Source organism: Scyliorhinus torazame, chromosome 21, assembly GCF_047496885.1.
Source record: "Scyliorhinus torazame isolate Kashiwa2021f chromosome 21, sScyTor2.1, whole genome shotgun sequence".
Taxonomy (NCBI): domain Eukaryota; kingdom Metazoa; phylum Chordata; class Chondrichthyes; order Carcharhiniformes; family Scyliorhinidae; genus Scyliorhinus; species Scyliorhinus torazame.
The window spans coordinates 1,774,899-1,800,344 of NC_092727.1; the positions used below are offsets into that span (position 1 = coordinate 1,774,899).

The window sequence follows — 25,446 nt, forward strand, 5'->3', positions numbered from 1 at the left end:
AACCAGCCCCTCTGTAGACCGCTGTGATAATGGCTGAAATGAAATCCCGTGGAAGATAATATGGGCGGCACTTCACGGTCAGGTATTCCAGGTCCGCGGAGCAGTAGGTCACCAGGGTCACCGCATCCAGTACCAGGAGGAGTTGATGAGGAGGCAAACCCCTCCACCCTTCACTTTGCCTGATGATGCCGTGCGGTCTGCCCGGTGAATTGAGAAGCCTTCAGGTTGTATGGCACAGTCCGGTGAGGCGGGTGAGCCATGTCTCTGTGAAACAGAGCACACAGCAGTCTCTTACTGTCCTCTGAGAGGTAAGTCTGGCGTTAAATTCATCCAGCTTGTTTTTGATCACTTGGACATTTGCCAGGAGTATGCTGGGGAGAGGGGTCTTGAAACCGCGTTGCTTCAGTCTAACCTGCAGACCGCCCCATTTCCCTCGCTTCCTCGGTTAGCGGCTGCGCCTGGATGGTCCCGGGATCCGATGGGAGAGGCAGCAGTGTTAACCCGGGTCCCTGGCACTGTGAGGCAGCAGTGTTAAGCCGGGTCACTGGCACTGTGAGGCAGCAGTGTTAACCTGGGTCCCTGGCACTGTGAGGCAGCAGTGTTAACCCGGGTCCCTGGCACTGTGAGACAGCAGTGTTAACCCGGGTCCCTGGCACTGTGAGACAGCAGTGTTAACGCGGGTCCCTGGCACTGTGAGACAGCAGTGTTAACCCGGGTCCCTGGCACTGTGAGACAGCAGTGTTAACCCGGGTCCCTGGCACTGTGAGACAGCAGTCTTAACCCGGGTCCCTGGCACTGTGAGACAGTAGTGTTAAGCCGGGTCCCTGGCACTGTGAGGCAGCAGTGTTAACCTGGGTCCCTGGCACTGTGAGGCAGCAGTGTTAACCCGGGTCACTGGCACTGTGAGACAGCAGTGCTATCCTGGGTTGCTGGCACTGTGAGGCAGCAGTGTTAACCCGGGTCCCTGGCGCTGTGAGGCAGCAATGTTAACCCGGGTCCCTGGCACTGTGAGACAGCAGTGCTATCCTGGGTTGCTGGCACTGTGAGGCAGCAGTGTTAACCCGGGTCCCTGGCGCTGTGAGACAGCAGTGTTAACCCGGGTCCCTGGCTCTGTGAGGCAGCAGTGTTAACCCGGGTCCCTGGCTCTGTGAGGCAGCAGTGTTAACCCGGGTCCCTGGCTCTGTGAGACAGCAGTGTTAACCCGGGTCCCTGGCTCTGTGAGACAGCAGTGTTAACCCGGGTCCCTGGCGCTGTGAGACAGCAGTGTTAACCCGGGTCCCTGGCTCTGTGAGACAGCAGTGTTAACCCGGGTCCCTGGCACTGTGAGGCAGCAGTGTTAATCCGGGTCCCTGGCACTGTGAGGCAGCAGTGTTAACCCAGGTACCTGGCGCTGTGAGACAGCAGTGTTAACCCAGGTCCCTGGCTCTGTGAGGCAGCAGTGTTAACCCGGGTCCCTGGCTCTGTGAGACAGCAGTGTTAACCCGGGTCCCTGGCTCTGTGAGGCAGCAGTGTTAACCCGGGTCCCTGGCTCTGTGAGGCAGCAGTGTTAACCCGGGTCCCTGGCTCTGTGAGGCAGCAGTGTTAACCCAGGTACCTGGCGCTGTGAGACAGCAGTGTTAACCCAGGTCCCTGGCTCTGTGAGGCAGCAGTGTTAACCCGGGTCCCTGGCTCTGTGAGACAGCAGTGTTAACCCGGGTCCCTGGCACTGTGAGACAGCAGTGTTAACCCAGGTCCCTGGCTCTGTGAGGCAGCAGTGTTAACCCGGGTCCCTGGCTCTGTGAGACAGCAGTGTTAACCCGGGTCCCTGGCACTGTGAGACAGCAGTGTTAACCCAGGTCCCTGGCTCTGTGAGGCAGCAGTGTTAACCCGGGTCCCTGGCACTGTGAGGCAGCAGTGTTAACCCAGGTCCCTGGCTCTGTGAGGCAGCAGTGTTAACCCGGGTCCCTGGCACTGTGAGGCAGCAGTGTTAACCCAGGTCCCTGGCTCTGTGAGGCAGCAGTGTTAACCCGGGTCCCTGGCACTGTGAGACAGCAGTGTTAACCCGGGTCCCTGGCACTGTGAGACAGCAGTGTTAACCCGGGTCCCTGGCACTGTGAGACAGCAGTGTTAACCCGGGTCCCTGGCGCTGTGAGGCAGCAGTGTTAACCTGGGTCCCTGGCACTGTGAGACAGCAGTGTTAACCCGGGTCCCTGGCGCTGTGAGGCAGCAGTGTTAACCCGGGTCCCTGGCGCTGTGAGGCAGCAGTGCTAACTTTATTAAGGACACAGGGAATCCACACTGAGTAAGAATAAAGAACTTTGGTTTATTGACAGTTACATTATGTACAATTCCCGGTAGATCTCTGCTGGGTCGCTTCTCAGTCTATGCCTTTCTGGCCGACCTTTTATACGGCATTAAATGGAATTTTCCTGTCCCTCAGCGGCGGAGCCCGTCTCCACGGGAACCATGGTGATGAATCGTCATTGCCATGCCGTCAGTCCCATGTCGGATGATGCTCACCATGTGTCCGATGTCAGAGGCGAATGGCCTTGAATGATGTTCAAAGGACAGAAGGTGAGGAAGGTGGAGTCAGGGCAAATAGCTGATTGGATAGGAAACTGGCCAATGGGCAGCGCGGGGTGGGGGTAAAAGGTTATCGTTCGATTTGGAGCAAAGTAGGAATTAGTGTTGCAGAATGGTCAGAACTGGAGCCACGGTTATTCAATCAATAAAACACAATGACAGGAAAATTATACTTTGCTGGTCCCAAGAAGGAAGAATCTTTCCCATTGCGAAGTTTGTGTGGATAAGCTAATCAGTGCCAAGGGTCAGGAGCAGTCAGACTTGGGGCAGGAGCTTCTCCCTCAGTGGCTTCTTTCCATTTGAGGTGTTTTTTCTGGGCTGGAAGTGATTGGCTCTTCATTGAGAGAAGCTCTTGGTGAAATAGAAATTTACCAAAAGAAATTCTGTGATTACAGACACGGAATGGAAAAGAAATAGAACGATATAAAACAGAATATGGCATCTCTTCAAATAGCACACACCCAGACACACACACACACACACACAGACACACATACACACACACACACACACAGACACACATACACACACACACATACACAGACACACACACACAGACACACACACAGACACACATACACAGACACACACACACAGACACACACACACACAGACACACACACACAGACACACACACACACAGACACACACACACTGACACACACACAGACACACACACACAGACACACACACACAGACACACACACAGACACACACACACAGACACACAAACACACAGACACACACACACACAGACACACACACACACAGACACACAGACACACAAATGCTGGGACACGTGTTCACACAGACTTGCTCACAGAGATAAACACATATAAAATGTACTCTTTCCCACACAAACATATATCTGTCGGCATACACTCTTACACAGACATGTCCACAAGCACACACAATCCCTCACACTATATCTGAAGATAGCCATTATTGTTTAATACCTAATGTGGAGTTTCCTCAAGTGAGGTTGTTAATTAATGAAACACAAAGTACACTCTCTGTGTTAGAAACACTGAGGTTTAATCAAAGTCCACATCCTGGAACAGAATGATTCAGTTTATCTGTCCCAGAGAACAGCGATCAATGAATCACAAAAAAGCGCAGATGTTGATGAGGACATGCCCATTAACGAGAACATTCTGGTCGGAAAGAATCCAAGTCGATTTTAATCATGCTTTAAAGATTCAACAAACATCAGAAAATAAACAGAAGCCGGTCGCTGACTTCAGCTCCGACGCCTGACTGACGAAAAGAACATTTGCTCCTTCTCTCCAATAGGTACTGGTTACTCTGGTTATTCTAGTAGATGCTGGTTACTCTGGTTATTTCAATAAATGCTGGTTAATCTGGTTATTACAATCGGTTATTCCGGGTTACAAGACTCAGTCCATGGAGAGGGCATCACCTTCATTTCTGCGCCTCTTCTGGGAGGAAAGACAATTTGCAGCAGGGTCGCTGATTGGGTCTGACAAAGCCCCGTCACTGAGCAGAATTCAATCCTTGCTCAGGCCGGCTGTCGCCTGCATACAGAGAGTGGGGTTTACCCACCTGCTGGCCAGTGTGGGGTGACCTGAATACATGGAACCACACTCAGGGAACTGGGTACAGAGAGTGGGGTTTGAAAATGAAAATGAAAATCACTTATTGTCACAAGTAGGCTTCAAATGAAGTTACTGTGAAAAGCCCCTAGTCGCCACATTCCGGCACCTGTTCGGGGAGGCTGGTACGGGAATTGAACCGTGCTGCTGGCCTGCCTTGGTCTGCTTTCAAAGCCAGCGATTTAGCCCTGTGCTAAACAGCCCCATGGTTTACACACCTGCTGACCAGTGTGGGGTGACCTGAATACATGGAACCACACTCAGGGAACTGGGTCAATCTTGTTTGAATGTCTTTTAGCTTATTTGTTATTTACTTTTTTTTAAATTTAGCGTACCCGATTCATTTATTCTAATTAAGGGGCAAGTTAGAGTGTCTGATCCCCCTACCCTGCACATATTTGGGTTGTGGGGGTGAGACCCACACAGACACGGGGAGAATGTGCAAACTCCACACGGACAATGACCCGGTCCTTGGTGCCGTGAGGCAGCAGCACTAACCACTGCACCATCGTGCTACCCTGCTTATTCATTATTTAATTCAGTTATTATTATTAATTTAGTCAGTATTTAATTTCATACAGAGTCAATCATTGTCACTTTTCAGCATTGGGTATATTTGAGCAGGTTTTTTCAGGCGTTTGTCAGTGATGAGAATTAAAATATTTGGAGTGAAGATTAAATGGCAGAAAGTTGTTGTCTACAAGCTTGTTTTCACGGAGCGATCACTAACTGTGAGCAAGTCCCAGAATCACAAACGAGAATGGTTTCAGGATCCATTGTCAAGAAATATAGTTTTAAATCTCTCAGCTCACCGAACTTCACTCCCATTTCTTGTAACACGGACCATTGCTCCCAATCTCCCAGTTTGTTCCTGATCTCTCGCACTCCTTAAACTACGGAAACATGAGGCACTCAACATTATCAAAGACTCTCATTGGACACTGACCCACCTAAAAAAAATCTCTGCTACACTTTGCTTCCACTGGATTGGCTGTCCAGCCAGGCAGATATTTCTGATTTAATTGTTACCTTGAAAATCCCCAAATTTCATAAATTGTCCAATTGCCAGCAGAGCATTGACAGCACCAAGTATATGGTTTCTGAGTAAAAATCCCATCAACAACCCCTCAGGCAAGATGATGATGGAACGAGTCATCAACAGAGTTAACAAGCGGCACTTACTCAGCAATAACCTGCTCACGGACGCTCAGTTTGGGTTCCCCAGGGTCACTCAGCTCCTGACCTCATTACAGCCTCGGTTTCAACATGGACAAAAGAGCTGAATGCCAGAGGTGAGGTGAGGGTGACTGCCCTCGACATCAAGGCAGCATTTAATCGAGTTTGGCATCAAGGAGCCCGAGCTAAACTGGAGTCAATGAGAACCGGGAAAACTCTCCGTTGGTTGGAGTCATACCCGGCACAAAGGAAGATGGTTATGCTGACAAGTGGCAAGTTACATTCGTGCCACACAAATGCCAGGCAATGACCATCTCCTACAAGAGAGGATCTAACCATCCCCCCTTGACATTCAATGGCTTTCCCATCGCTGAATCCCCCACAATCAACATCCTGGGGGTTACCATTGATCAGAAACTGAACTGGACTAGACATAATACTGTTGCTATAAGACCAGGTCAGAGGCTGGGAATCCTATGACGAGTAACTCACCTCCTGACTCCTCAAAGCCTGTCCGCCATCTACAAGACACAAGTCAGAAGTGTAGTGGAATACTCTCCACTTGCCTGGATGGCACGGCTGCCTCACAGCGCCAGGGTCCCAGGTTCGATCCCTGCTGGGTCACTGTCTGTGCGGAGTCTGCACATCCTCCCCGTGTGTGCGTGGGTTTCCTCCGGGTGCTCCAGTTTCCTCCCACAGTCCAAAGATGTGCAGGTTAGGTGGATTGGCAGGGATAGGGTGGGGGAGAGGTGCTCATTCAGAGGGGTGGTACAGATTTGATGGACCGATGGCCTCGTTCTGCACTATACAGATTCTATGAGGGCAGCTCCAACAACACTCAGGAAGCTCAACACTATCCAGGACAAAACAGCCCGCTTGATTGCTCCCCCTTCCGCAAAAATTCACTCCCTTCACCACCAGGAGCACATTGCAAACTCTGGGATCTCCAAGCAGATTCAAAGTGGTGTGCAAATTCTGGGTGAACTAACCAGACACCATAATCTCTGGATTAATAAGGAGATCAGGGGTTATGGGGAGAAGGCAGGAGAATGGGGATGAGAAAAATATCAGCCATGATTGAATGGCGGAGCAGACTCGATGGGTCGAGTTGCTTAATTCTGCTCCTATGTCTTATGGTCTTGTAGTAGCTGCTGTGTGTACCATCTACAAGATGCACTGCAGGAACTCACCAAGTTCCTTAGACAACACCTTCCAAACCCACAACCACTACCATCTAGAAGGACAAGAGCAGTAGATACCTGGGAACCCCACCACCTGGAGGTTCCCCTCCGAGTCACTCACCACCCTGACTGGGAAATATATCGCCGCTCCTTCACTGTCGCTGGGGCAAAATCCTGGAACTCCCTCCTTAACAGCACAGTGGGTGTACCTACACCACAGGGACTGCTGCGGGCCTAACCAGCGACGCCCACATTCTGTGAATTAGTGAAGATAAGAGTTGTTTGTGTTGTGTTATGCTTCTTCATGTAGCTGCTTCCTTGATGTACGCTCTGACAAAGGAAGGTTCAGACTTGGAGATAGGTTTAACACATTTATTGAACAGTTAACAATTCTCCTACTAGAGTTCGACTCTCCTGCTAATCTTGCTACAGTAACTCAGTCTAACTAACCAGTCAGCTCTAAGCCATGCGGTGGGTGTGATGCTTCCTGATCTGCCCCTGTCCTACTCTCTGAGTGCCGCCTGTGGAAAGCGAAAGAGCATGTGTGCCCTGTCCTTTTATATGGGTTGCCCCCTTGTGGTAGTGTCACCTCTGGGTGTCTTGACTGCCCATTGGTCGTGTCCTATTCTATGTGTTCATTAGCTGTATGTCTGCATGTCATGACATCTCCGGTGCTCCCTCTAGTGTCTACTTAGTTGTAGTGTATTTACATTAACCACTTGTGTATTTACAGTGATGCATATTACCACATCCCCCTTTTTTCGTGTTACATATTTTCTGTACCTTGTTAAAGAAAATTGAACAAAATAGGTAAATAAGTGATGAAATGTACAAATCATGATGACAGTGATGATTATACAATACCAAATAATATGTATGAGTCCAAAGTTCATGAATAAATATGGTCAAGTGGCTTTCCTATTTTGTTATTGAAGTGTCAACGTTGATGTTGTCATTTCCTTGTGAACACCGATAGTGTCCCTGTGCTTAAGGAACCAAGACGTCATCAGGAGGTGTGCAAGTCGTCAAATCACTTTGATGTCTGATTTGGACTCTTTTTTGCTATGCTTGTGGTAGCGCTGCAGTATATCACCTGCCTTGAAAGCTGGTTTGCTTGCTCGTAGTGGAGCAAACTTGAATCAGTGAGATTTGCTGCCATGCCAGGGTATGTCTGTACTCGTGCCAGTGTGAGGAGCTGTGCTGTTACATTGTCCTGCATTGGCAGAGTTGTACCATGTCGTACCCGTCGTTGTTCCAGTGTTGTTGTTTTTGTCGTGCTTGTTGTTGTGTTTGTTGCCTCTGGTACGCTTCTTGGTGTTGTCTTTGTTGTTGTTTTTGTAGGTTTTGTTGTTGTGTTTGTTGCGCTCAATGACCACACCGAGTGGAGAATTCGAGTTCTTCACAAAGTTACTTGTGTCAGTGTCCTTTGTGGCATCTGCTGTTTCATTGAGCGTGCCGTCTCGGATTCCTCGGCACACCCCGTCTGGAGTCATGTCCGGTTCACTGGAATCATCTTTGGCTTGTCGATGCTCCCCGTCTGGAGTCCTTTCTGGTTCACCTGAATCAGCTTTGGTTTCTTGACACTCTCCGTCTGGAGTCATTTCAGGTTCACTTGAATCATCTGAGGTGTCTTGATGCTCCCCGCCCGGAGTCAAAACGTTCAGGAATGCATTTCCGTGTGGAGAGGCTCGAGTGGATGAGGGTTGAATGAACATGGTGTCACTGGAGTCACTAGTAACCTCACTTTGATCGTCGAGTGCCTCTGTACATACTAGCTGAGGTCTGTCAGTCTCGCTGAGATGTCGCACATCTTGTATGGGAATTGTAAAGCCGTCACTTGTCGCACATACAGTGGGTAGACCGTCAGTGTCTTCTTGCCGGTTAGATGAGCTGGGTAGACTGTCAGAGTCTTCTTCTGGTGGCTCAAATAATCTGGGTAGACTGTCATAGTCTTTTTGTTGTTCACGTGAGCGTGATAGACTATCATAGTCGTCTTGCCGTGCACTTGAGTGTGGCAGACTTGCAGCGTCTGTTGCTGGTTGCTCAGATAAGGTTGCTAGAACTTCATGGTCATGTTCATGCAAGGACTGCGCTCTGGAGTCTTGCATTGCTTCCATCGTGGAGTCTGTCAACGAGCTTGCTGTGGAGGCTTGTACCGCTCTCTCTGTGGAGTCTGGCATCGTTTCCTGTGTGGAGTCATGCAGAGGTCTCGCTGTGGAGTCGATCTGTGTGCTCTCAACGGAGTTGTGCTGTGGTCTCACTGTGGAGTCTTTCTGTATTCTCTGTGTGGAGTCGGGGACTCTTCGTGGTGCGTGGACCACTCTCTGTGTGTAGTCGGCGACTCTTCGCGGTGCGTGGACCACTCTCTGAGTGGAGTCGGGGACTCTTCGTGGTGCATGGACCACTCTCTGAGTGGAGTCGGGGACTCTTCGTGGTTCGTGGACCACTCTGTGTGGAGTTGGGGACTCTTTGTGGTGCATGGAGCACTGTTCGTGGTGCGTGGACCACTGGTGTGGCGTCAGGCCGCTCTCTGTGGGATTGTACCGCTCTCTGTCACTTGGCGTCAGGCCGCAGCAGAATCCTGTACCTCTGGGTTAGGATGTCGTCTGTGCTGAGCTGAGGATCCTCAAATCCGAAGAACTCATCCATGTCTGTGTCGGAATCGGTAATGTACACATCATTTCGTTGCAGTTCGGATTTGGTACTGAGGTCGCCATGTCCAATGATGAAATCATCGTCTGAGTCGTAGTCTTCAAGCGGTGCTAACTGCTTGTTGCAGGGTTCTGTGGAGGTTACTTGCAGCTACTGGTCGAAGTTCGGGCATTGTGCTGTCGTTCCAGGTGAAAGAAATGCATTTTCTGGCTTTAAATTTCCCCCCCAATATTTTAGGACATTTCCCCTTTAAGTGGGCGTGGTCTGGGGCCTCTGACATCATGATGCTTGTGACGTAGAGCGTAGGAATGGATTGCGCATGCGCAGATCGCGTTTCATTTACTGTGCGCTCTTTGCGCAACTGCACATGCGCGGCTTCTCCCGCATGCGTCTTCTGGGGAACTGCACATGTGCGGCTCCTTTCTCAAGATGGCTGCCAATCAAAACTGCCGTTTTCTGCATTTGCAAGCCTACCTTTGCCTCGTGGTGAGTATTGGCGCCAGTTTTACCGATTTCTTCTGTTGTGTTCACCTCGCAGTAGTGTTCAAACTTGTCCAGGACTGCCTGGAAGTCTCTCTTGTCTTGCCCTTTTGAGTACCTGAAGGAGTTGAAGATTTATGTTGCACTTTCACCCGCAATGGTGAGTAGAAGCTTTATCTTCTCAGTATCGGCCATGCCATCTAGGTCGGATGCTACCATGTAAATCTCAAATCCCTGTTTGAATGCACGTCAGTTGGCTCTGAGATTGCCGTGGTACCTGAGCTGCTGAGGAACCGGAATCTCGATCATCTTGCCTGGGTGCTGTTGCTGGTAGTCACGGATCTTGAGTTGAACTATATAGATTCAGCAGGCACTCACTGGTACCATGTTGTGTTCTGCTTCTTCATGTAGCATAAGCTGCTTCCTTGATGTACACTCTGACAAAGGAAGGTTCAGACTTGGAGATAAGTTTAACACATTTATTGAACAGTTAACAATTCTCCTACTAGAGTTCGACTCTCCTGCTAATCTTGCTATAGTAACTCAGTCTAACTAACCAGTCTGCTCTAAGCCATGCGGTGGGTGTGATGCTTCCTGATCTGCCCCTGTCTCTCTGAGTGCCGCCTGTGGAAAGCAAAAGAGCATGTGTGCCCTGTCCTTTTATATGGGTTGCCCTCTTGTAGTAGTGTTACCTCTGGGTGTCTTGACTGCCCATTGGTCGTGTCCTATTCTGTGTGTTCATTAGCTGTATGTCTGCATGTCATGATGTCTCTGGTGCTCCCTCTAGTGTTTACTTGGTCTTAGTGTATTTACATTAACCCTTTGTGTATTTACAGTGATACATATCACCACAGTTTGTTTTTGGAATTTGGAATTTTTCCTCTGCCCCACTCTCTATCACACTTCCCTTCGCTCTCTTTGGGATCTGGAATGCCCCTGGTGCTCCCAGAGTTTGCTCGGCGCTTCCGGAAGCCGCTGAGCGGATGTGATGCACACGGATCTCACGCGGTGCGCATGGTGTCCGGTTGGTTCACCCAGAATTTGCACATTGCTTTGAATCTGCTTGGAGATCCCAGAGTTTGCAATATGCTCCTGGACTCCGCTTGGTGCACCTGGAGTCCGCTCGGTGCTCCTGGAGTCTGCCCGGTGCACCTGAAGTCCGCTCGGTGCTCCTGGAGTCCGCTCCATGCTCCTAGAGTTCGCTCGGTGCTCCTGGAGTTCGCTTGGTGCTCCTGGAATCTGCTCGAAGCTCCTGGACTCCGCTCGGTGCGGTGGTCCTGGACTCCGCTTGGTGCTCCTGGACTCCGCTCGGTGCTCCTGGACTCCGCTCGGTGCTCCTGGAGTCCGCTCCAAGCTCCCAGTGATTGTGAGGCTGGGTTGGGGCAATTCACATCTGTTGAGCAGGAAGCCTCTTCAGAATCTGACCAATAGAATCAGGGCGTCCCAGAGCTGATGGGCTGTTTGTGCTGATTTAGCTCATTCTGTTTGAACGATCGGGGGCGTTTCAGCCAATCCCAGGAGAATGTCTGCAAACTGTGAATCAGCACACAGCGGAATAGCTGCTGATACAACAGAAACAGGCAGAATGGAATTGATCATCTGATTACATCCTCTACCCCACCCCATTTACTGCTCCCTTTCCCACCCCATTTACAACCCCTGCCCCTCAATTTATATCCTCTCCCCACCGCCGATTTCCCTACCCCCCCCCCCCCCCCCCCGCCCCCCCCCCACCCCACCCCCCTCTACCTTCCCACCTTTCAGGTCAATGGTAAGAAGCAGGATGTAGAAAACAGCTGCCAGGTCCCAGCAGGTGGATTACGGTAACTTGACCCCCTCTATCTGAACCTGGGGTAACGTGACCCCCTCTATCTGAACCTGGGGTAACGTGACCCCCTCTATCTGAACCTGGGGTAACGTGACCCCCTCTATCTGAACCTGGGTTAACGTGACCCCCTCTATCTGAACCTGGGTTAACGTGACTCCCTCTATCTGAACCTGGGGTGACGTGACCCCCTCTATCTGAACCTGGGGTAACGTGACCCCCTCTATCTGAACCTGGGGTAACGTGACACCCTCTATCTGAACCTGGGGTAACGTGACTCCCTCTATCTGAACCTGGGTTAACTTGACTCCCTCTATCTGAACCTGGGGTAACGTGACCCCCTATATCTGAACCTGGGGTGACGTGACCCCCTCTATCTGAACCTGGGGTAACGTGACCCCCTCTATCTGAACCTGGGCTAACGTGACTCCCTCTATCTGAACCTGGGGTGACGTGACCCCCTCTATCTGAACCTGGGGTAACGTGACCCCCTCTATCTGAACCTGGGGTAACGTGACACCCTCTATCTGAACCTGGGGTAACGTGACTCCCTCTATCTGAACCTGGGTTCACTTGACTCCCTCTATCTGAACCTGGTGTAACGTGACCCCCTCTATCTGAACCTGGTGTAACGTGACCCCCTCTATCTGAACCTGGGCTAACGTGACTCCCTCTATCTGAACCTGGGGTAACGTGACCCCCTCTATCTGAACCTGGGGTAACGTGACCCCCTCTATCTGAACCTGGAGTGACGTGACCCCCTCTATCTGAACCTGGGGTAACGTGACCCCCTCTATCTGAACCTGGGTTAACGTGACTCCCTCTATCTGAACCTGGGGTGACGTGACCCCCTCTATCTGAACCTGGGTTAACGTGACCCCCTTTATCTGAACCTGGGGTAACGTGACCCCCTCTATCTGAACCTGGGTTAACGTGACTCCCTCTATCTGAACCTGGGGTGACGTGACCCCCTCTATCTGAACCTGGGGTAACGTGACCCCCTCTATCTGAACCTGGGGTAACGTGACCCCCTCTATCTGAACCTGGGGTAACGTGACACCCTCTATCTGAACCTGGGGTAACGTGACTCCCTCTATCTGAACCTGGGTTAACTTGACTCCCTCTATCTGAACCTGGGGTGACGTGACCCCCTCTATCTGAACCTGGGTTAACGTGACCCCCTCTATCTGAACCTGGGTTAACGTGACCCCCTCTATCTGAACCTGGGGTGACGTGACCCCCTCTATCTGAACCTGGGGTAACGTGACCCCCTCTATCTGAACCTGGGGTGACGTGACCCCCTCTATCTGATCCTGGGGTAACGTGACCCCCTCTATCTGAACCTGGGTTAACGTGACTCCCTCTATCTGAACCTGGGGTGACGTGACCCCCTCTATCTGAACCTGGGTTAACGTGACCCCCTCTATCTGAATCTGGGGTAACGTGACACCCTCTATCTGAACCTGGGGTGACGTGACCCCCCCTCTATCTGAACCTGGGGTAACGTGAGTCCCTCTATCTGAACCTGGGGTAACGTGACCCCCTCTATCTGAACCTGGGGTAACTTGACCCCCTCTATCTGAACCTGGGGTGACGTGACCCCCTCTCTCTGAACCTGGGTTAACGTGACTCCCTCTATCTGAACCTGGGGTGACGTGACTCACTCTCTCTGAACCTGGGGTGACGTGACTCCCTCTCTCTGAACCTGGGGTAACGTGACTCCCTCTATCTGAACCTGGGGTGACGTGACCCCCTCTATCTGAACCTGGGTTAACGTGACCCCCTCTCTCTGAACCTGGGGTGACGTGACCCCCTCTATCTGAACCTGGGTTAACTTGACTCCCTCTATCTGAACCTGGTGTAACGTGACCCCCTCTCTCTGAACCTGGGGTGACGTGACTCACTCTCTCTGAACCTGGGGTGACGTGACTCCCTCTCTCTGAACCTGGGGTGACGTGACTCCCTCTATCTGAATCTGGGGTAACGTGACCCCCTCTCTCTGAACCTGGGTTAACGTGACCCCCTCTCTCTGAAGCTGGGTTAACGTGACTCCCTCTCTCTGAACCTGGGTTAACTTGACCCCCTCTATCTGAACCTGGGGTGACATGACCCCCTCTCTCTGAACCTGGGGTGACGTGACCCCCCCTCTCTGAACCTGGGGTAACGTGAGTCCCTCTATCTGAACCTGGGGTAACGTGACCCCCCTCTCTGAACCTGGGGTAACGTGACCCCCTCTATCTGAACCTAGGGTAACGTGACTCCCTCGATCTGAACCTGGGGTAACGTGACTCCCTCTCTCTGAACCTGGGTTAACGTGACTCCCTCTCTCTGAACCTGGGGTGACGTGACCCTCTCTATCTGAACCTGGGTTAACGTGACCCCCTCTATCTGAACCTGGGCTAACGTGACTCCCTCTATCTGAACCTGGGGTAACGTGACCCCCTATATCTGAACCTGGGGTGACGTGACCCCCTCTATCTGAACCTGTGGTAACGTGACCCCCTCTATCTGAACCTGGAGTGACGTGACCCCCTCTATCTGAACCTGGGGTAACGTGACCCCCTCTATCTGAACCTGGGTTAACGTGACTCCCTCTATCTGAACCTGGGGTGACGTGACCCCCTCTATCTGAACCTGGGTTAACGTGACCCCCTTTATCTGAACCTGGGGTAACGTGACCCCCTCTATCTGAACCTGGGTTAACGTGACTCCCTCTATCTGAACCTTGTGTGACGTGACCCCCTCTATCTGAACCTGGGGTAACGTGACCCCCTCTATCTGAACCTGGGGTAACGTGACCCCCTCTATCTGAACCTGGGGTAACGTGACACCCTCTATCTGAACCTGGGGTAACGTGACTCCCTCTATCTGAACCTGGGTTAACTTGACTCCCTCTATCTGAACCTGGTGTAACGTGACCCCCTCTATCTGAACCTGGGCTAACGTGACTCCCTCTATCTGAACCTGGGGTAACGTGACTCCCTCTATCTGAACCTGGGGTAACGTGACCCCCTCTATCTGAACCTGGGGTGACGTGACTCCCTCTATCTGAACCTGGGGTAACGTGACCCCCTCTATCTGAACCTGGGGTGACGTGACCCCCTCTATCTGATCCTGGGGTAACGTGACCCCCTCTATCTGAACCTGGGTTAACGTGACTCCCTCTATCTGAACCTGGGGTGACGTGACCCCCTCTATCTGAACCTGGGTTAACGTGACCCCCTCTATCTGAACCTGGGGTAACGTGACACCCTCTATCTGAACCTGGGGTGACGTGACCCCCCCTCTATCTGAACCTGGGGTAACGTGAGTCCCTCTATCTGAACCTGGGGTAACGTGACCCCCTCTATCTGAACCTGGGGTAACTTGACCCCCTCTATCTGAACCTGGGGTGACGTGACCCCCTCTCTCTGAACCTGGGTTAACGTGACTCCCTCTATCTGAACCTGGGGTAACGTGACTCCCTCTATCTGAACCTGGGGTAACGTGACTCCCTCTATCTGAACCTGGGGTGACGTGACCCCCTCTATCTGAACCTGGGTTAACGTGACCCCCTCTCTCTGAACCTGGGGTGACGTGACCCCCTCTATCTGAACCTGGGTTAACTTGACTCCCTCTATCTGAACCTGGGGTAACGTGACTCCCTCTATCTGAACCTGGGGTGACGTGACCCCCTCTATCTGAACCTGGGTTAACGTGACCCCCTCTCTCTGAACCTGGGTTAACGTGACTCCCTCTATCTGAACCTGGTGTAACGTGACCCCCTCTCTCTGAACCTGGGGTGACGTGACTCACTCTCTCTGAACCTGGGGTGACGTGACTCCCTCCCTCTGAACCTGGGGTGACGTGACCCCCTCTATCTGAACCTGGGTTAACGTGACTCCCTCTATCTGAACCTGGGGTGACGTGACCCCCTCTATCTGAACCTGGGTTAACGTGACCCCCTTTATCTGAACCTGGGGTAACGTGACCCCCTCTATCTGAACCTGGGTTAACGTGACTCCCTCTATCTGAACCTGGGGTGACGTGACCCCCTCTATCTGAACCTGGGGTAACGTGACCCCCTCTATCTGAACCTGGGGTAACGTGACCCCCTCTATCTGAACCTGGGGTAACGTGACACCCTCTATCTGAACCTGGGGTAACGTGACTCCCTCTATCTGAACCTGGGTTAACTTGACTCCCTCTATCTGAACCTGGTGTAACGTGACCCCCTCTATCTGAACCTGGGCTAACGTGACTCCCTCTATCTGAACCTGGGGTAACGTGACTCCCTCTATCTGAACCTGGGGTAACGTGACCCCCTCTATCTGAACCTGGGGTGACGTGACTCCCTCTATCTGAACCTGGGGTAACGTGACCCCCTCTATCTGAACCTGGGGTGACGTGACCCCCTCTATCTGATCCTGGGGTAACGTGACCCCCTCTATCTGAACCTGGGTTAACGTGACTCCCTCTATCTGAACCTGGGGTGACGTGACCCCCTCTATCTGAACCTGGGTTAACGTGACCCCCTCTATCTGAACCTGGGGTAACGTGACACCCTCTATCTGAACCTGGGGTGACGTGACCCCCCCTCTATCTGAACCTGGGGTAACGTGAGTCCCTCTATCTGAACCTGGGGTAACGTGACCCCCTCTATCTGAACCTGGGGTAACTTGACCCCCTCTATCTGAACCTGGGGTGACGTGACCCCCTCTCTCTGAACCTGGGTTAACGTGACTCCCTCTATCTGAACCTGGGGTAACGTGACTCCCTCTATCTGAACCTGGGGTAACGTGACTCCCTCTATCTGAACCTGGGGTGACGTGACCCCCTCTATCTGAACCTGGGTTAACGTGACCCCCTCTCTCTGAACCTGGGGTGACGTGACCCCCTCTATCTGAACCTGGGTTAACTTGACTCCCTCTATCTGAACCTGGGGTAACGTGACTCCCTCTATCTGAACCTGGGGTGACGTGACCCCCTCTATCTGAACCTGGGTTAACGTGACCCCCTCTCTCTGAACCTGGGTTAACGTGACTCCCTCTATCTGAACCTGGTGTAACGTGACCCCCTCTCTCTGAACCTGGGGTGACGTGACTCACTCTCTCTGAACCTGGGGTGACGTGACTCCCTCCCTCTGAACCTGGGGTGACGTGACTCCCTCTATCTGAATCTGGGGTAACGTGACCCCCTCTCTCTGAACCTGGGTTAACGTGACCCCCTCTCTCTGAAGCTGGGTTAACGTGACTCCCTCTCTCTGAACCTGGGTTAACTTGACCCCCTCTATCTGAACCTGGGGTGACATGACCCCCTCTCTCTGAACCTGGGGTGACGTGACCCCCCCTCTCTGAACCTGGGGTAACGTGAGTCCCTCTATCTGAACCTGGGGTAACGTGACCCCCCTCTCTGAACCTGGGGTAACGTGACCCCCTCTATCTGAACCTAGGGTAACGTGACTCCCTCGATCTGAACCTGGGGTAACGTGACTCCCTCTCTCTGAACCTGGGTTAACGTGACTCCCTCTCTCTGAACCTGGGGTGACGTGACCCTCTCTATCTGAACCTGGGTTAACGTGACCCCCTCTATCTGAACCTGGGGTAACGTGACTCCCTCTATCTGAACCTGGGGTGACGTGACCCTCTCTATCTGAACCTGGGTTAACGTGACCCCCTCTATCTGAACCTGGGTTAACGTGACTCCTCTATCTGAACCTGGGGTGACGTGACCCCCTCTATCTGAACCTGGGGTGAGGGTGACTTTGCGAATGCTATTTGAACTAATTTGTGGAAAAATGTTTCTCTTCTTGTCTGTTCAATTACGTTAAATTCACAAGGCCGAGCCTTCATTCAAAGTGGCCGCTTATCATTTTGCTTTGTTCTGATCATGTGACAAAGTTAATATTAATTAGAAATATTCCTCATATTCCAAATGGTCATCATCAAACCGGCTCAATCTCCCGGCCACACTCACAAAGACGAGTTTCAAATCTGCTCTTTCCTCTGATAATGAGAACCTAGGTCCGTAAACAAAAGCAGGCTGACCCAACCCTGAACCCACAGCTTATCTCAGAGCCGAGTAAAATTATAACTCTGGGTAAATATTATTCCAACCACAATGCAAACCTCTGTGAACCCTGAACCCAGTTCCCTGAAACTGATGTATCATCAGGATAATGTCCAAGGATAAACTCAGATGACTGAACAATTTATTTTAGACAAAGCTCGTCAAATATCCAAGGCCCAGCTAATCATCAGTGAGCCAGCAAAACCCTCGGCTCCATCCTGGGCCTTTCCCCCAAGTCCCCCATCTTGGTTCAGGCTGCAGAGTCCTCACCCCCAGGAGGGTGCCACAGTAAAATCCCTTTCCCATGAGGGATTAGGGGCTGGAATTTCTCAGACCTGGCATTGTCGATTCCAACCTGTGCTCCCAGATGGAAGACTGTCTGAGATGGCAGCTGTTTATCTGACATCGATGCTGGATGAACTGAAGTTTTCCTTGACTAAATGTTGAAGACAGCGGACAGGATGCTCCTGTCCTTCCCATGGGTTCATCAGTGGCGGAAGAGGCGAGTCGCACAAAATGACGTCGACATGAGCGAATCGGAAGGTCCCACGCGGCGGCCAATGGCTAGCTGTGTCCGCCTTCAGAAAACTCGCAGTGGCTCCAAACTCCATATCCTTTACCGACTCCAATCCTCTCCCTGGTAACAGTCCTCGACAATAGACTGTCTATTGGCAAACTCTTTTTTAAAATAAATTTAGAGTACCCAATTCATTTTCTCCAATTAAGGGGCAATTTAGCGTGGCCAATCCACCTACCCTGCACATCTTTGGGTTGTGGGGGTGAGACCCACGCAGACACGGGGAGAATGTGCAAACTCCACACGGACAGTGACCCGGGGCCAGGATTGAACTTAACGAGTCCCATTCCCCAGCCCTATCTTTGTAGCCCTCAAAATTCATCACTTTCAAATATATACCCAGCTCTCTTTTGAAACCTCCAATGGAATCCACCTCCACCACTCCCCAAGGCAGCGCATTCCAGACCCCAACAACTCTCTGAGCAAAGAAGTTTCTCCCCATCTCACTCCCAGCCTCTTGCTGACCATCTTGAAATTGTGACCCCTAGTCACTGACAGACCAACTAATGGAAACAGAATATCCTTCTATACTCTGTCAAAATTGTTCAGAATTTTGAACACCTCAATAAGGTTGACTCTGAATCTTCTCTGCTCCAAGGAGAACAAGCCCAATTTCTCCAATCTTTCCTTGTCTCTAAAATTCCTCACTCCTGGTAAGTTTCTAGTAAATCTCCTCCGCACCCTCTCCAGGGCTTTAACATCCTTCCTTAAATAAGGTGCCCAGAACTGAACACAATACTCCAAATGTGGTCTGGCCAATGATTTGTAGAGGTGCAGCATCACTTCCTTGTTTTTATACTCTATGCCTCTATTTATAAAGCTAAGGATGCCCTAAGCCTTCTTAACAACTGTTTCAACTTGTCTGGCCACCTTCAGAGAATTATGCACTTGAACCCCGAGGTCCTTTGGATTTCGGCGGGAGCGGTGCGCAAGGGCCTTCTGGGAGGTGAGTATTTACTTTAAAATCACTTACCTCGTCCCGTTTCTGTTCTTCTTTTCTGTTTTTTTTTAATATAAGGCGGGAACCGGAAGTTCGCCCCGCGGACTTCTGGGAAGGCCCCCCCCCCCCAACCAATAAATTCTGGTGGAGAGGAAACCCGAGACACTACACGTGTAGTGTCTCCCACCCGCCCTCCTCCTCTAACCTAATAATAAAACCCATTGGTCTGAGGCAAGTACCATATTATATTATTATTATATTTTTTAAATTTATTTTTAATTTACTTATTAACCAGATCTTGGTTAGAAGTTAGAGGGATGGCAGGGAAGGGAGTGCAATGTTCCTCCTGCAGGATGTTTGAGGTGAGGGATGCAGTTAGTGTCCCTGCTGATTTTACCTGCAGGAAGTGCTGCCATCTCCAGCTCCTCCAAGACCGAGTTAGGGAACTGGAGCTGGAGTTGGAAGAACTTCGGATCATTCGGGAGGCAGAAGGGGTCATAGATAGCAGCTTCAGGGAATTAGTTACACCAAAGATTGGAGATAGATGGGTAACTGTAAGAGGGACTGGGAAGAAGCAGTCAGTGCAGGGATCCCCTACGGTCGTTCCCCTGAGAAACAAGTATACCGCTTTGGATACTTGTGGGGGGAGGGACTTACCAGGGGTAAGCCATGGGGTACGGGCCTCTGGCACGGAGTCTGTCCCTGTTGCTCAGAAGGGAAGGGGGGAGAGGAGCAGAGCATTAGTAATTGGGGACTCGATAGTCAGGTGCACAGATAGGAGATTCTGTGGGAGCGAGAGAGACTCACGTTTGGTATGTTGCCTCCCAGGTGCAAGGGTACGTGATGTCTTGGATCATGTTTTCCGGGTCCTTAAGGGGGAGGGGGAGCAGCCCCAAGTCGTGGTCCACATTGGCACTAACGACATAGGTAGGAAAGGGGACAAGGATGTCAGGCAGGCTTTCAGGGAGCTAGGATGGAAGCTCAGAACGAGAACAGAGTTGTTATCTCTGGGTTGTTGCCCGTGCCACGTGATAATGAGATGAGGAATGGGGAGAGAGAGCAATTAAACATGTGGCTACAGGGATGGTGCAGGCGGGAAGGATTCAGATTTCTGGATAACCGGGGCTCTTTCTGGGGAAGGTGGGACCTCTACAGACAGGATGGTCTACATCTGAACCTGAGGGGCACAAATATCCTGGGGGGGAGATTTGTTAGTGCTCTTTGGGGGGGTTTAACCGAATGCAGCAGGGGCATGGGAACCTGGATTGTAGTTTTAGGGTACGGGAGATTGAGAGTATAGAGGTCAGGTGCACAGATTTGACGTCGCAGGAGGGGGCCAGTGTTCAGGTAGGTGGTTTGAAGTGTGTCTACTTCAATGCCAGGAGTATACGAAATAAGGTAGGGGAACTGGCAGCATGGGTTGGTACCTGGGACTTCGATGTTGTGGCCATTTCGGAGACATGGTTAGAGCAGGGACAGGAATGGTTGTTGCAGGTTCCGGGGTTTATGTGTTTTAATAAGCTCTGAGAAGGAGGCAAAAGAGGGGGAGGTGTGACGCTGCTAGTCAAGAGCAGTATTACGGTGGCGGAGAGGATGCTAGATGGGGACTCTTCTTCCGAGGTAGTATGGGCTGAGGTTAGAAACAGGAAAGGAGAGGTCACCCTGTTGGGAGTTTTCTATAGGCCTCCAAATAGTTCTAGGGATGTAGAGGAAAGGATGGCGAAGATGATTCTGGATAAGAGCAAAAGTAACAGGGTAGTTATTATGGGAGACTTTAACTTTCCAAATATTGACTGGAAAAGATATAGTTCGAGTACATTAGATGGGTCGTTTTTTTGTACAATGTGTGCAGGAGGGTTTCCTTACACAATATGTTGACAGGCCAACAAGAAGAGAGGCCACATTGGATTTGGTTTTGGGTAATGAACCAGGCCAGGTGTTAGATTTGGAGGTAGGTGAGCACCTTGGGGACAGTGACCACAATTCGGTGACGTTTACGTTAGTGATGGAAAGGGATAAGTATACCCCACAGGGCAAGAGTTATAGCTGGGGGAAGGGCAATTATGATGCCATTAGACATGACTTGGGGGGGATAGGTTGGAGAAGTAGGCTGCAAGTGTTGGGCACACTGGATATGTGGAGCCAGTTCAAGGAACAGCTACTGCGTGTTCTTGATAAGTACGTACCGGTCAGGCAGGGAGGAAGGCGTCGAGCGAGGGAACCGTGGTTTACCAAAGAAGTGGAATCTCTTGTTAAGAGGAAGAAGGAGGCCTATGTGAAGATGAGGTGTGAAGTTTCAGTTGGGGTGCTTGATAGTTACAAGGTAGCGAGGAAGGATCTAAAGAGAGAGCTAAGACGAGCAAGGAGGGGACATGAGAAGTATTTTGCAGGTAGGATCAAGGAAAACCCAAAAGCTTTCTATCGGTATGTCAGGAATAAGCGAATGACTAGGGAAAGAGTAGGGCCAGTCAAGGACAGGGATGGGAAGTTGTGTGTGGAGTCTGAAGAGATAGGCGAGATACTAAATGAATATTTTTCGTCAGTATTCACTCAGGAAAAAGAGAATGTTGTGGAGGAGAATGCTGAGACCCAGGCTATTAGAATAGATGGCATTGAGGTACGTAGGGAAGAGGTGTTGGCAATTCTGGACAGGCTGAAAATAGATAAGTCCCCGGGGCCTGATGGGATTTATCCTAGGATTCTCTGGGAAGCCAGGGAAGAGATTGCTGGGCCTTTGGCTTTGATATTTATGTCATCATTGGCTACAGGAATAGTGCCAGAGGACTGGAGGATAGCAAATGTGGTCCCTTTGTTCAAAAAGGGGAGTAGAGACAACCCCGGCAACTATAGACCGGTGAGCCTCACGTCTGTTGTGGGTAAAGTCTTGGAGGGGATTATAAGAGACAAGATTTATAATCATCTAGATAGGAATAATATGATTAGGGATAGTCAGCATGGCTTTGTGAAGGGTAGGTCATGCCTCACAAACCTTATCGAGTTCTTTGAGAAGGTGACTGAACAGGTAGACGAGGGTAGAGCAGTTGATGTGGTGTATATGGATTTCAGTAAAGCGTTTGATACGGTTCCCCACGGTAGGCTATTGCAGAAAATACGGAGGCTGGGGATTGAGGGTGATTTAGAGATGTGGATCAGAAATTGGCTAGCTGAAAGAAGACAGAGGGTGGTGGTTGATGGGAAATGTTCAGAATGGAGTTCTATACAAGTGGCATACCACAAGGATCTGTTCTGGGGCTGTTGCTGTTTGTCATTTTTATAAATGACCTAGAGGAGGGCGCAGAAGGGTGGGTGAGTAAATTTGCAGACGACACTAAAGTCGGTGGTGTTGTCGACAGTGCGGAAGGATGTAGCAGGTTACAGAGGGACACAGATAAGCTGCAGAGCTGGGCTGAGAGGTGGCAAATGGAGTTTAATGTAGAGAAGTGTGAGGTGATTCACTTTGGAAGGAATAACGGGAATGCGGAATATTTGGCTCATGGTAAAATTCTTGGCAGTGTGGATGAGCAGAGGGATCTCGGTGTCCATGTGCATAGACCCCTGAAAGTTGCCACCCAGGTTGATAGGGTTGTGAAGAAGGCCTATGGAGTGTTGGCCTTTATTGGTAGAGGGATTGAGTTCCGGAGTCATGAGGTCATGTTGCAGCTGTACAAAACTCTGGTCCGGCCGCATTTGGAGTATTGCGTACAGTTCTGGTCACCGCATTATAGGAAGGACGTGGAAGCTTTGGAGCGGGTGCAGAGGAGATTTACCAGGATGTTGCCTGGCATGGAGAGAAAATCATATGAGGAAAGGCTGATGGACTTGAGGTTGTTTTCGTTAAGAGAGAAGAAGGTTAAGAGGAGACTTAATAGAGGCATACAAAATGATCAGGGGGTTAGATAGGGTGGACAGTGAGAGCCTTCTCCCGCGGATGGAAATGGCTAGCATGAGGGGACATAGCCTTAAACTGAGGGGTAATAGATATAGGACAGAGGTCAGAGGTAGGTTCTTTACGCAAAGAGTGGTGAGGCCGTGGAATACCCTACCTGCAACAGTAGTGAACTCGCCAACATTGAAGGCATTTAAAAGTTTATTGGATAAGCATATGGATGATAATGGCATAGTGTAGGTTAGATGGCTTTTGTTTTTTGACTTCCCATGTCGGTGCAACATCGTGGGCCAAAGGGCCTGTACTGCACTGTATCGTTCTATGTTCTATATTCTATGTCCCTCTGCTCCTGGACTCCCCTCAAAGTTGTACCATTGCACCTGCATTGTCTCCCCGTGTTTCTTCTGCCAAAATGCATTACCTCACATTTTGCTGCATTGACGTTCATCTGCCAGGTGTCTGCCCATTTGGCCAACTTGTCAATGTCCCTCTGAAGTTGCTCGGCATCATCCTCACAATTCACTATTCTCACGAGCTTAGTATCATCTGAAATTTAGAGATTTTGCCCTCAACGTCCATTTCTAAATCATTTATATAAATCAGAAAAAGCACGGAACCCAACACTGAGCCCTGGGGGACACCACTTTCAACTTGTCTCCAGTCTGAGAAATGCCCGTCTATACCTACCCTCGGTTTCCTATTTCTTAGCCAACTTCTAATCCATGCTGCCAAGGATCCATCAATCCCAAACATTTTTAATTTGTCAACCAACCTGCCATGTGACACCGTATCAAATGCTTTCTGTAAGTCCAAATATACAACATCCACGGCACTACCCTCATCCACTGTGTCACCTCGTCAAAGAACTCAATTAAATTTGTCAGACATGACCTGCCCTTTACAAAGCCATGTTGACTGTCGAGTATTAACTTATTTTTCTCCAGGTGTATATTTATCTCATCCCGTATTATGGCCTCCATCAGTTTTCCCCTCTATTTCAAGCTGACAGGTCTGTAGTTTCCTGGGTTAACCTTTGCCCCTTTCTTTAAAAAAAAAAAAATTTAGAGTACCCAATTGAATTTTTCCAATTAAGGGGCAATTTTGCGTGGCCAATCCACCTACACTGCACATCTTTGGGTTGTGAGGGCGAAACCCACGCAAACACGGGATGGCATGTGAGAGTACCTTTAAGAAATGGGTGTTTAGAAATGGGTGTGTATATAATTATCTGTAGTGAGAGTACCTTTACTACTGCAGTGATGCCAGAGAGTGGGTGGAGCTGGGCTGTCTGTCAGCTTTTTACTTTTGTTTTAGGCTGTTTGCTGCAGGGTGTGTTTTAGTTTTGTTTTCAGTGTTGGAGCTGAAGCCAGACAGAGCAGGTGTACTGTTGATCTCTCTGCCATGAAAAGACTGTCTCTTGATCATTTGGTGAATTCAGAATTATAAATGTTTTCAATCGTGACTTTAACCTGATGTGCTTCTGTTAAAGGTTATGTTTTTTTGTAAGTCTTCTGGATGTTAAAAGGATAGCGTAAGTATTACTTAGTGTTGTAGTCTTTGGGGGTTGTTGTGAATTAATGGTTGCTAAGATGTTCACTGTTTGTTTTAAAAAGGTTAACTTGAGTTCATAGAATAAACATTGTTTTGTTTTAAAAATTTCTGCTGTACCACACCAGTAGAGTGGGCCGTGTGCTCCCCATACCACAATCTAGTAAAAGTTGTGGGTCAGGTAAATTCCATGATACACTTTGGGGTTCTCTAAACCCTGGGCCATAACAGTGAGAATGTGCCAACTCCACACGGACAGTGACACAGAGCCGGGATCGAACCTGGAACCTCGGCGCCGTGAGGCAGCAGTGCTAACCACTCCGCAATATGCTCCCTCGCCTCTCTCAGCAATGTAGGTTGCATCCCATCCGGGCCTGGTGACGTCTCTACCTGGAGTGCTGCCAGCCTTTTTATCTATCACTATACTGCTCAGTCGCTCAACACCCACATTTTAAACTGGGCCATTGTCACCATCTTCTAATTTAAGAACATAAGAACTAGGACCAGGAGTAGGCCATCTGGCCCCTCGAGCCTGCTCCGCCATTCAATGAGATCATGGCTGATCTTTTGTGGACTCAGCTCCACTTTCCGGCCCGAACACCATAACCCTTAATCCCTTTATTCTTCAAAAAACTATCTATCTTTATCTTAAAAACATTTAATGAAGGAGCCTCAACTGCTTCACTGGGCAAGGAATTCGATAGATTCACAACCCTTTGGGTGAAGAAGTTCCTCCTAAACTCAGTCCTAAATCTTCTTCCCCTTATTTTGAGGCTATGCCCCCTAGTTCTGCTTTCACCCGCCAGTGGAAACAACCTGCCCGCATCTACCCTATCTATTCCCTTCATAATTTTATATGTTTCTATAAGATCCCCCCTCATCCTTCTAAATTCCAACGAGTACAGTCCCAGTCGACTCAACCTCTCCTCGTAATCCAACCCCTTCGGCTCTGGGATTA

At 50.2% G+C, this 25,446-nt stretch overlaps 1 protein-coding gene across 1 annotated transcript in view; it reads right to left on the minus strand.

Moving 5' to 3' along the window:
• The window catches only part of LOC140398097 (uncharacterized), a 102,955-nt gene extending 97,883 nt beyond the window's left edge, over positions 1-5,072 (minus strand). The window contains exon 1 of the mRNA XM_072486337.1: positions 4,988-5,072. Coding sequence (XP_072342438.1) covers positions 4,988-5,003 — 16 coding nt within the window. The 5' untranslated portion in view covers positions 5,004-5,072. The remainder of the gene's footprint in view (positions 1-4,987) is intronic.
• Between the last annotated feature and the right edge of the window lie 20,374 nt (positions 5,073-25,446).